The sequence below is a fragment of the Pogoniulus pusillus genome, chromosome 25 (assembly GCF_015220805.1).
Source record: "Pogoniulus pusillus isolate bPogPus1 chromosome 25, bPogPus1.pri, whole genome shotgun sequence".
Classification (NCBI taxonomy): Eukaryota; Metazoa; Chordata; class Aves; order Piciformes; family Lybiidae; genus Pogoniulus; species Pogoniulus pusillus.
In genome coordinates this window covers 18,097,345-18,108,454 of record NC_087288.1, presented here as the reverse complement: position 1 = coordinate 18,108,454, position 11,110 = coordinate 18,097,345, and the positions used below count along the sequence as shown (strand labels likewise).

Below are 11,110 nucleotides of genomic sequence, written 5' to 3'. Positions count from 1 at the left end.
TGGGGAATCAGGGAGAAAATCAACCAAATGGAGTTGGTCCTAGAGTAGAGGCAAATATACACTGAGGCTTTACCTGCATGGCAGGTCTGCAGGTAGAGCAGTCAAATCTAGTGGAAAAGAAAGTTATTACAACTATTTGACTTTGAAATCAGGTGTTCACAGGAGGGGTTACTCCAGAAAAAACAGGATGGAGTAATTACTCTGCTATGCACATGCCAAACCTGGATAAGGAGCAGTGTGGCCAGTACGACAAGGGAGGTCATTCTGTCCCTGTACTCAGCACTGGTCAGGCCACACCTTGAGTGCTGTGTCCAGTTCTGGGCTCCTCAATTCAAGAGAGATGTTGAGGTGCTGGAAGGTGTCCAGAGAAGGGCAACAAAGCTGGTGAGGGGCCTGGAACACAAACCCTGTGAGGAGAGGCTGAGGGAGCTGGGGGTGTGCAGCCTGCAGAAGAGGAGGCTCAGGGCAGAGCTCATTGCTGTCTACAACTACCTGAAGGGAGGCTGTAGCCAGGTGGGGTTGGTCTCTTCTGCCAGGCAAGCAGCAACAGAACAAGGGGACAGAGTCTGAAGTTGTGCAATCAGGGGAGGTCTAGGCTGGATGCTAGGAGGAAGTTGTTGTCAGAGAGAGTGATTGGCATTGGAATGGGCTGCCCAGGGAGGTGGTGGAGTCACTGTGCCTGGAGGTGTTGAAGCCAAGCCTGGCTGAGGCACTTAGTGCCATGGTCTGGTTGAGTGGCTAGGGCTGGGTGCTAGGTTGGCCTGGATGATCTTGGAGGTCTCTTCCAACCTGCTTGATTCTATGAAACAACCTCCCTACCAGCAGAGCCCTAAGAGTGTGTTTTAAAGCTAAAACAAACACCATCCAAGGACAGCTGAGAACTTTTATGCCAACTGCTGACTAACATAATTGTTGCAGCCAATTTGAAATCACAGATCTCCTACAATGCAGCTGCTGCATAAACTGTGAAATTCTACCATGAAATGGTTAGTGCAGGTATCTGGGACTTTGGCCTTTCTGTGGGGTTGGAGTGCAGGAAGGCACATAGAATGCATGCAGCCAAATGCTGCTCTCCACCAAGCAGCCATTCACAGAATCCTAGAATCTGAGAACAGTTTGGTTGGAAGATTCCTGTGCTAGTTTGAAGCTAGCTAGAATGTTTTGGTGAGAAGAACTAGATTACAGACTGTGAGAAAAAAACAATGGTGATGTCTGCTGCACTCACAGGCTTGCTGAGATGGGTAAGAACAAGGATGTAAATATAGATAATGCAGTTGCTCTCTGTCTGGGCTTTGGGCTGCATCTCTCTAACCTGACCTGCCATCTCTGTGACTAATCCACCTGCTTCCTAACCCCCCTGGCCGACCCTCCATGCTACCTTAAACACAAGGCAAGATCCTGGGGAAAGGTTGAGGGGCAGGGGGAAGGTGGAAGGATGGTTGTGAGCCCCTCCTGGGGACTCACGTTTCTGGGAGAGGAGTTTTGTTTCTGCATTACCTTATTACCTTGTCTATTTCTGTCTATAACTGTATATACTGTAAGTCTCTGCTTGTCTATTGTGCTAAGCTGTAAATATAAAGCTTTGTTCAATTTCCAGAGCTGCTGAGTCTAGTCTGGGTGATTTCCAAAGCGTAGGGGGACAGGAAACATCCAAACCATCACAATTCCTCTAAGATGACCAATGAGAAGCGGCTGAGGGAGCTGGGGTTGTTTAATCTGGAGAAGAAAGAGGAGGCTGAAAAGGGACCTTATTGCCCTCTACAATTACCTAAAAAGGAGGTTGGAGTGAGCCTGGAGCTGGTCCTTTCTCCTAAGTTACTAATGATAGGACAAGAGGAAATGGCCTCAAGTTGTGTCAGGGGAGGTTTAGGTTGGATGTTGGGAGGAAGTTCTTCACTGAGCAGGTGGTCAGGCACAGGAACAGGCTGCCCAGGGAGGTGGTGCAGTTGCCATCCCTGCAGGTGTTTAAAAGGAGAGTGGCTGTGGTGCTTGAGGCTGTGGTCTGGTGATGAAGGATGCTGGGATGAAGGTTGGACTGGATGGTCCTGGTGGTCCTTTCCAAGCAGAGCAATTCACAGTGATTGGATGTTGTGCTGAGGGGTTTGGTTTGGTCAAGGACTTGTCAGTGTGAAACTGATGATTGGACTCGAGGAGGTTGAAGGTCTTTTCCAGTCTAAGGAATTCTGTGATTCTTCTTTACACCCACCCTTCAGATATTTGTAAACTTTAATAATGGCAGATGTGACTGAGTTGGAAGGCAGAAGGGCTCTGCAGCGGGACCTTGACCGCCTGGACAGATGGGCAGAGTCCAAGGGGATGGCTTCAATAGCTCCAAGTGCAGGGTGCTGCACTTTGGCCACAGCAACCCCATGCAGAGATACAGGCTGGGGTCGGAGTGGCTGGAGAGAAGCCAGACAGAGAGGGATCTGGGGGTGCTGATTGATACCCACCTGAACATGAGCCAGCAGTGTGCCCAGGTGGCCAAGAGAGCCAGTGGCATCCTGGCCTGCATCAAGAATGGTGTGGTCAGCAGGAGCAGGGAGGTCATTCTGCCCCTGTACTCTGCACTGGTTAGACCACACCTTGAGTGCTGTGTTCAGTTCTGGGCCCCCCAGTTTAGGAGGGACATTGAGATGCTTGAGTGTGTCCAGAGAAGGGCAATGAGGCTGGGGAGAGGCCTTGAGCACAGCCCTACGAGGAGAGGCTGAGGGAGCTGGGATTGGTTAGCCTGGAGAAGAGGAGGCTCAGGGGAGACCTCATTGCTGTCTACAACTACCTGAGGGGAGGTTGTGGCCAGGAGGAGGTTGCTCTCTTCTCTCAGGTGGCCAGCACCAGAACAAGAGGACACAGCCTCAGGCTGTGCCAGGGGAGATTTAGGCTGGAGGTGAGGAGAAAGTTCTTCCCTGAGAGAGTCATTGGACACTGGAATGGGCTGCCCGGGGAGGTGGTGGAGTCGCCGTCCCTGGAGCTGTTGAAGGCAGGACTGGACGTGGCACTTGGTGCCATGGTCTGGCCTTGAGCTCTGTGGTAAAGGGTTGGACTTGATGATCTGTGAGGTCTCTTCCAACTCTGATGATACTGTGATACTGTCTCCTCTCAGTCTTCTCTTTTTCAGAGTAAACAAGCTCAGGTTGTTCAGTTTTTCTCATCAGACAGATGTTCCAGTCCCTTAAAGATCCTTGTAGCCCTTTGTTGGATACTCTCTTGTACCTCTTGAACTGAAGAGCCCAGAACTGGACACAATATCTTGAGATTTCACATATATTAATTAAAAAAATATATATATTTAAAGGTTGGTTGGATCTGTTGGATTTTTTTTATGTTAATGGATAGTATGAGTCATAGAGGCACAACAGGTCGTCCTCCCAACCTGTAGTACCCTCTACACCAGTCTTAAAACTAAGAAATCAGCAAGTAGTTACAAAATTCTTCAGCCTTCACCAGAGACTTTGTCTTTAGGATCCAGCACAACCATTCTGGGCACAGATCTACCAGCTAGGAGATGCTGTCTCCAGGTTTGAACTTTGTTAGAATCTTTTAATTCCTTTTCCTTCCATGATCACAAATTAGATCTTCCCTTAGTTTTGCCACGTGCCTGGACCACATTAATTGGCTTTCTCTAGTTTTGAAGAGCACTTTGAAGGCAGAGAGTGTCTGCTCAGCAAGTTTGCTGATGACACCAAGCTGGGAGGCTTGGCTGATACAGCTGCAGGCTGTGCTGCCATCCAGAGAGACCTGGACAGACTGAGCTGGGCACAGAGGAACCAGATGAAGTTCAGCAAGGACAAGTGCAGAGTCCTGCACCTGGGGAGGAATAACAAACTGCAGCAGTCCAGGCTGGGAAGTGATCTGCTGGAAAGCAGCCCTATGGAGAGGGAGCTGGGGGTGCTGGTGGCTAACAAGTTCCCCATGGCACAGCAATGTGCCCTTGTGGCCAAGAAGGCCAATGGGATCCTGGGGTGTATTAGGAGGAGTGTGTCCAGCAGATCAAGGGAGGTTCTCCTCCCCCTCTACTCTGCCCTGCTGAGACCTCATCTTGAGTACTGTGTTCAGTTTTGGGCTGCCCAATTGAAGAGGGACAGGGATCTGCTGGAGAGGGTCCAGTGGAGGGCTAGGAGGATGATGAGGGGACAGGAGGGCATGGCTGATGAGGAGAGGCTGAGGGACCAGGGGCTGCTTAGTCTGGAGAAGAGAAGACTGAGAGGGGATTGGATAAATGTTTCTAAGTATCTGAAGGCTGCCAGGAGGGGGGGACAGGCTCTGCTCCCTGGGACAGGACAAGGAGCAATAGGTGCAAGTTGCAGCACAGGAGGTTCTGCCTCAACACAAGGGGGAACTTCTTGCCTGGAAGGGTCCCAGAGCACTGGCACAGGCTGCCCAGAGAGGTTGTGGAGTCTCCTTCTCTGGAGCCTTTCCAGGCCTGTCTGGATGTGTTCCTGTAGGATCTGTGTTAGATAGGATTGTCCTGCTCTGGCAGGGGGGGTTGGACTGGATGATCTCTTTGGGTCATTTCCAACCCCTAACATCCTGTGAGCCTGTGATTAGTTAAGATGCATGGGCAGGGTTCAGCAGTAAGGATGCAAAGACTCCTTGTTACTAACAATCAGTAAGGACTTAGTGCCATGGTCTGGTTGACTGGCTAGGGCTGGGTGCTAGGTTGGACTGGATGAGCTTGGAGGTCTCTTCCAACGTAGTTGATTCTATGACTCTATGTGGTTAGATTGCTGGCACAAGCTGCCCAAGCTGGTAAGATTTGTACACACTTTCCAGCAGTTGGGCCAGGTGATCCTTGAGGTCCCTTCCAATCTGGTATTCTGTGATTCTATGCTGAGATGTTTAGAATAGAATCGTAGAATCAAGCAGGTTGGAAGAGACCTCCAAGATCATCCAGGCCAACCTAGCACCCAGCCCTAGCCAGTCAACCAGACCATGGCACTAAGTCCCTCAGCCAGGCTTTGCTTCAACACCTTCATTGGACGGTGACTCCACCACCTCCCTGGGCAGCCCATTCCAATGCCAATCACTCTCTCTGACAACAACTTCCTCCTAACATCCAGCCTAGACCTCCCCTGATTGCACAACTTGAGACTGTGCCCCCTTGTTCTGTTGCTGGTTGCCTGGGAGAAGAGACCAACCCCACCTGGCTACAGCCTCCCTTCAGGGAGTTGCAGACAGCAATGAGGTCTGCCCTGAGCCTCCTCTTCTGCAGGCTGCACACCCCCAGCTCCCTCAGCCTCTCCTCATAGGCTTTGTGTTCCAGGCCCCTCACCAGCTTTGTTGCCCTTCTCTGGACACCTTCCAGCACCTCAACACCTCTCTTGAATTGAGGAGCCCAGAACTGGACACAGCACTCAAGGTGTGGCCTGAGCAGTGCTGAGCACAGGGGCAGAAGAACCTCCCTTGTCCGTTGTGGCAGACACAGGCCTCTGTCTCAGCAGCAATTGCTGCCTTCGCCATGTGGGAACACCACCAGCAGCCAGCACAGCTCCGAGTGCTTCTTGTGGTCAAACCAAACTCGGCTGACTGCACCTGGCAGCTGCCAAGGCTTACTGGTGGCAGGTGGGAAGGGACAGCAGCGCAAGGAGATGACAGCCATTTCCCCTGCTTGTTTTTCACTACAGGGTTCCATCTCTAAGGGAAGCACTTCAGGGTTAACAAAAAGGTTAACCGCTTGCCAGCCCCTCCCAGCCTCTTCTCCACAGCACCACACCCCTCACTCCCAAGCTGTACTAGAGGAAAATGAAAGCACTCATAGCCACTGCTGCCATCGGTCTTCTTGTTCTGTCCTCTCCAGTTTATCACCTCCAGCACAGGTTACATCTGACTGGACTGATGGCTAACACTTGTCTCAGAATCACAGAATGTTAGGGGTTGGAAGGCACCTTCAGAGATCATCAGGTCCAGACACCCCTGCTAAAGCAGATTCACCCAGGGCAGGCTACACAGGAACACGTCGAGGTTGGCACAGCATCGCAAGCCGCAAGTGGAACATGCTACTGGGAGGAGGAAAAGAAGAATTTCTAACCTAGCAAGGAAGGCTTTTGAGTTTTACAGCTGAAAAGTGCATGGCCCTGCCCACTCGGGCATTTCAAACGATGCCTCAGTATCACAGTGTCACAGTATCACAGTGTCACAGTATCATCAGGGTTGGAAGAGACCTCACAGATCACCAAGTCCAACCCTTTACCACAGAGCTCAAGGCCAGACCATGGCACCAAGTGCCACGTCCAGTCCTGCCTTGAACAGCTCCAGGGACGGCGACTCCACCACCTCCCCGGGCAGCCCATTCCAGTGTCCAATGACTCTCTCAGGGAAGAACTTTCTCCTCACCTCCAGCCTAAATCTCCCCTGGTGCAGCCTGAGGCTGTGTCCTCTTGTTCTGGTGCTGGCCACCTGAGAGAAGAGAGCAACCTCCTCCTGGCCACAACCTCCCCTCAGGTAGTTGTAGACAGCAATGAGGTCTCCCCTGAGCCTCCTCTTCTCCAGGCTAACCAATCCCAGCTCCCTCAGCCTCTCCTCGTAGGGCTGTGCTCAAGGCCTCTCCCCAGCCTCGTTGCCCTTCTCTGGACACACTCAAGTATCTCAATGTCCCTCCTAAACTGGGGGTCCAGAACTGAACACAGCACTCAAGGTGTGGTCTAAGCAGTGCAGAGTACAGGGGCAGAATGACCTCCCTGCTCCTGCTGGCCACACCATTCCTGATGCAGGCCAGGATGCCACTGGCTCTCTTGGCCACCTGGGCACACTGCTGGCTCATGTTCAGGTGGGTATCAATCAGCACCCCCAGATCCCTCTCTGTCTGGCTGCTCTCCAGCCACTCTAACCCCAGCCTGCATCTCTGCATGGGGTTGTTGTGGCCGTGACACACACAAAGGACAGCACACACACAAAGGACAGCACACACACAAAGGACAGCACACACACACTACTCTGGCAACATCAGCAACCTCCCCCCAGCTGTGATGGCAGGGCAGGGAACCAGTCCCTCCACTGATTAACTGTGGCAACAGAAGAGCACATTTTTATCAAGCACAGATGACTGCTAGCACAATGGGAGTCTGCCGTGTAATGCTCCAGCTCAGTTTGGGAATACATCCTTCCCTACATCCTTAGTCAAGTGTAGTCTTGACATATTTAACTAAGCATCACCAAAGCCCGGCTGGAAGGGCGAAAGGCAGCGACTGAGGCACTTAGTGCCACGGTCTAGTTGATTGGACAGGGCTGGGTGCTAGCTTGGACCGCCTGATCTCGCAGGTGTCTTCCAACCTGGTTAATTCTATGACTTTGTGCACAGGGGAAAAAACCTCAGCTGCCTTTGGAGCTATGCAACGCCGAGAAGATAGCCAGAGCGGCGGCACCAACCTCCGCCCCGGCTGCCAACGGCCGGCTGCCGCCCGGGCGCAGGCGGTGGGGGTTCGTCGGGGCACGCATGCGCGGCTCCCGGCACTTGTTGTGAGACTTGGAACTTCGGGGCTGGGACGGTGCCTGGGCGCTGCGCCCCGTGTGGTGGCGAGACGAGGCCGGACGGGACGGGAGGGGAGAGGCCGCGGCCACCCCGTGCAGGTAAGCGAGGGGGGTGGGAGTGGCGCTGCCAGGTCGGTGCCGCCGTGTGGGGACGGGACTGCGGGAGGCGGCTTCAGGGCAAGTCCGGCCGCGGGGCGCTGAGAGGGTGCGGTGAGCCCTGAGGGGCGGCCGCCGTGGCGCGGACTGCGCTACCGAGCAGGGGCCGGGCTGCCCCAGGGGCCCGCGGCCGCCTCTCCCCGCTGTCGCTGCCGGCCCTCCGGAGGAAGCAGCCGTTTCCTCCGGGCCTCCTGCTGTCACCAGGACACTGGCCTTCCGGGGGCTCGGGGCGGGGAGCGGGCGGTCGGGGCAAGCCCTTCCCGGTGGCGGGGCAGAGGGCTGCCTGCCGCGCATTCTCCTTCCGCAGAGGCGAGCAGGGAGGGAAGGGGCTGACGCTCGGGGTTTGCTCGGTGTGCTGCCTAGGGAAGCAGGTCCTGCCAGCCCTGCAGGCTTTCACGCCCGTGGCAATGCCGGGGACGCTGTGGGAGTCTCAGCCAAAACCAGGGAGACGCTTTCTAGTTCGCACAGCCCGGACCGGCGCTGTGCCATTCGTTGCTTGCTCTTTTGATGGCTGCAGTGCAGTTCCACCCGTGAGAGACGTTTTGCCTTTCATTTTCCTGACGGCTGGCTTCCTGAAAAGAAAAGAAAACCCAGTAAATAATAGCTTTCAGGAGTTGGAAAGTCTCTATTGAGATTGAGCGCGTTAGACTTCAGCACGCAGTCTCTGCAGTGGTTGTGGCCAAGGGTCCTAAAGTATGTTAGAAGGTTCTTCTGTCAGCGCTAAATTTCAGTCCTTGGGAAAGCAGGGATAGGTTCAGGGCACACATTTTGTGTGAGCTTGGTTTGGATTTGCTATTTTTTTCTTCCCCTTTTTTTTTTTTTTTTTCTTCTTTTCCTGTGATGTAACATGTGAGTTGGAACAGAAATTTCTCCTCACCGCCACCCAATCCAACGTCTACTAAGGGCTGTTTTGGAAAGGGTGTTCACCATGCTGTTTTTCTGCAAGGGAGGACTTGAAGTTATTCATACTCTGGTTTTGTTTTTATTTTCAGTGGCCAGAATAGTGCTGCCATGAGAGATGTGCATTCCTCTTGCAGAGGCGTGATACCCCGAAAGTAGTGTCTCTGGGCCTGTGATCATAGAATCAACCAGGTTGGAAGGGACCTCCAAGATCATCCAGGCCAACCTAGCACACAGACCTAGCCAGTCAACCAGACCATGGCACTAAGTGCCTCAGCCAGGCTTTGCTTCAACACCTTCAGGGACAGTGACTCCACCACCTCCCTGGGCAGCCCATTCCAATGCCAGTCACTCTCTCTGCCAACAACTTCCTCCTAACATCCAGCCTAGACCTCCCCTGGCACAGCTTGAGACTGTGTCCCCTTCTTCTGTTGCTGGTTTTCTGGCAGAAGAGACAACCCCACCTGGCTACAGTCTCTCTTCAGGTAGTTGTAGACAGCAATGAGGTCTGCCCTGTGCCTCCTCTTCTGCAGGCTGCACACCCCCAGCTCCCTCAGCCTCTCCTCATAGGCTTTGTGTTCCAGGCCCCTCACCAGCTTTGTTGCCCTTCTCTGGACATATTCCAGCACCTCCACATCTCTCCTGAATTGAGGGGCCCAGAACTGGACACAGCACTCAAGGTGTGGCCTGAGCAGTGCTGAGTACAGGGGCAGAATAACCTCCCTTGTCCTGCTGGCCACACTGCTCCTGATGCATGCCAGGATGCCATTGGCTCTCTTGGCCACCTGGGCACACTGCTGGCTCATCTTCAGCTGCTATCTACCAGCACCCCGAGGTCGCTTTCTGCGACAGCAAACAACATTTCCTTACAAAGGATAGAGATTTTTGAGGTTATGCTTTAATTGCAAATTTATCACTCAGAAGTGTGTCCTCCATGAAGCATGCTTTTGTCTCAAGTACTACATAGGAACCATCAAGTTAATAAGATCCAAGAGAAGAAATATTCACAATGGAAAGCCCCAGAATGAGTGAGCAGTTGCACAGAGCGATGAAAAGACCTTTGTATCAACATCCAAATCTTGTGTAGTCTTGTATCTTACTGCAGAAATTATGTAAGCAGGTCAGTTGACTGAAATGAGGTACATAGCTGTTCTGTGAGAATTATTCTTTGTTCTTTCTTGTTTGTGATAAGCTGCAATTACTGCAGTGTTTTTTTCACTTGAATTCCCTTAAAAATAAGGAACCCATGCATTAGTTCTGTGAGTTAGAACTAGATGATCTTTAAGGTCCCTTCCAACCCAAACCACTCTATGATTCTCATATCCCAAAAATAGAGAAGAAAGAGCATGTGTACACAGTATTTTTTTCCTTTATTCTGTGGAATTAATGACAATTTTCTTCTTATTACTATAGTCTTGACATCTGAATACAAAGTTCATGAGCCAGTACATACATGTGTGCCCATCAACTAGGAGCAAAATCTTCCAACTGGTCTTGTTGGAATATCCAATACCCTGTGTTACTCCAAGCATCAAAATCCAGGCTGGAATAAGTAAATAACAAAGTTCCTGCAGTGGTCCCTCCTGCAGTGGTCCCTCCTGCAGTGGTCCCTCCTGCAGTGGTCCCTCCTGCAGTGGTCCCTCCTGCAGTGGTCCCTCCTGCAGTGGTCCCTCCTGCAGTGGTCCCTCCTGCAGTGGTCCCTCCTGCAGTGGTCCCTCCTGCAGTGGTCCCTCCTGCAGTGGTCCCTCCTGCAGTGGTCCCTCCTGCAGTGGTCCCTCCTGCAGTGGTCCCTCCTGCAGTGGTCCCTCCTGCAGTGGTCCCTCCTGCAGTGGTCCCTCCTGCAGTGGTCCCTCCTGCAGTGGTCCCTCCTGCAGTGGTCCCTCCTGCAGTGGTCCCTCCTGCAGTGGTCCCTCCTGCAGTGGTCCCTCCTGCAGTGGTCCCTCCTGCAGTGGTCCCTCCTGCAGTGGTCCCTCCTGCAGTGGTCCCTCCTGCAGTGGTCCCTCCTGCAGTGGTCCCTCCTGCAGTGGTCCCTCCTGCAGTGGTCCCTCCTGCAGTGGTCCCTCCTGCAGTGGTCCCTGAATGTCTGTAGACAACGTGGCTGCTTAGATGGCTGGAGTTTTTGTTTGAATGCTGTTAGCAACTGAGCCTGTCAGTTATGGTGAGGTATTTTACAGGTGAAGGGGATACTGCTTCTCTTCTGAAGTTGTATCCTGGTTGAATCCTCCTGTGCTTTTAATGTTGTGGTGTTAGAGCATCTCACAGGTACCAGGCAAGCTTTTCATACGGTCATTTTGCTTCATCTGGTTTTTTGTTTCTTTTCTTTTTAAGGGCAAGACAAAATGAACCCTTTCTTTTTCCTGGGATTTGGAAATTCTCATCTACCCTACTTTTGGAATAGTAGTCTACCTCTCAACACAACAAATGAGACCTACTGTTACAGCACTGCCCGGGGCAGCACAGTGCTCCAAGGAGTAACTTTTGGTGGAATCCCAACTGTCCTGCTGCTTGACGTAACCTTCTTTTTTGTAAGCCTGGTTTCAGTTTTCTTGTATTGAAAATAATTCTGGTCTTCTCAAAAGTTATTTTTTTG

The 11,110-nt window shown here is 52.4% G+C and overlaps 1 protein-coding gene across 2 annotated transcripts in view; it reads left to right on the top strand.

Moving 5' to 3' along the window:
* The first annotated feature begins 7,480 nt into the window (after positions 1–7,480).
* The window catches only part of TMEM63A (transmembrane protein 63A), a 55,019-nt gene continuing 51,389 nt past the window's right edge, over positions 7,481–11,110 (top strand). For both annotated transcript variants that reach the window (XM_064164603.1, XM_064164604.1), the window contains exons 1-2: positions 7,481–7,563; positions 10,849–11,045. In XM_064164603.1, coding sequence (XP_064020673.1) covers positions 10,860–11,045 — 186 coding nt within the window. In that variant the 5' untranslated portion in view covers positions 7,481–7,563; positions 10,849–10,859. The remainder of the gene's footprint in view (positions 7,564–10,848; positions 11,046–11,110) is intronic.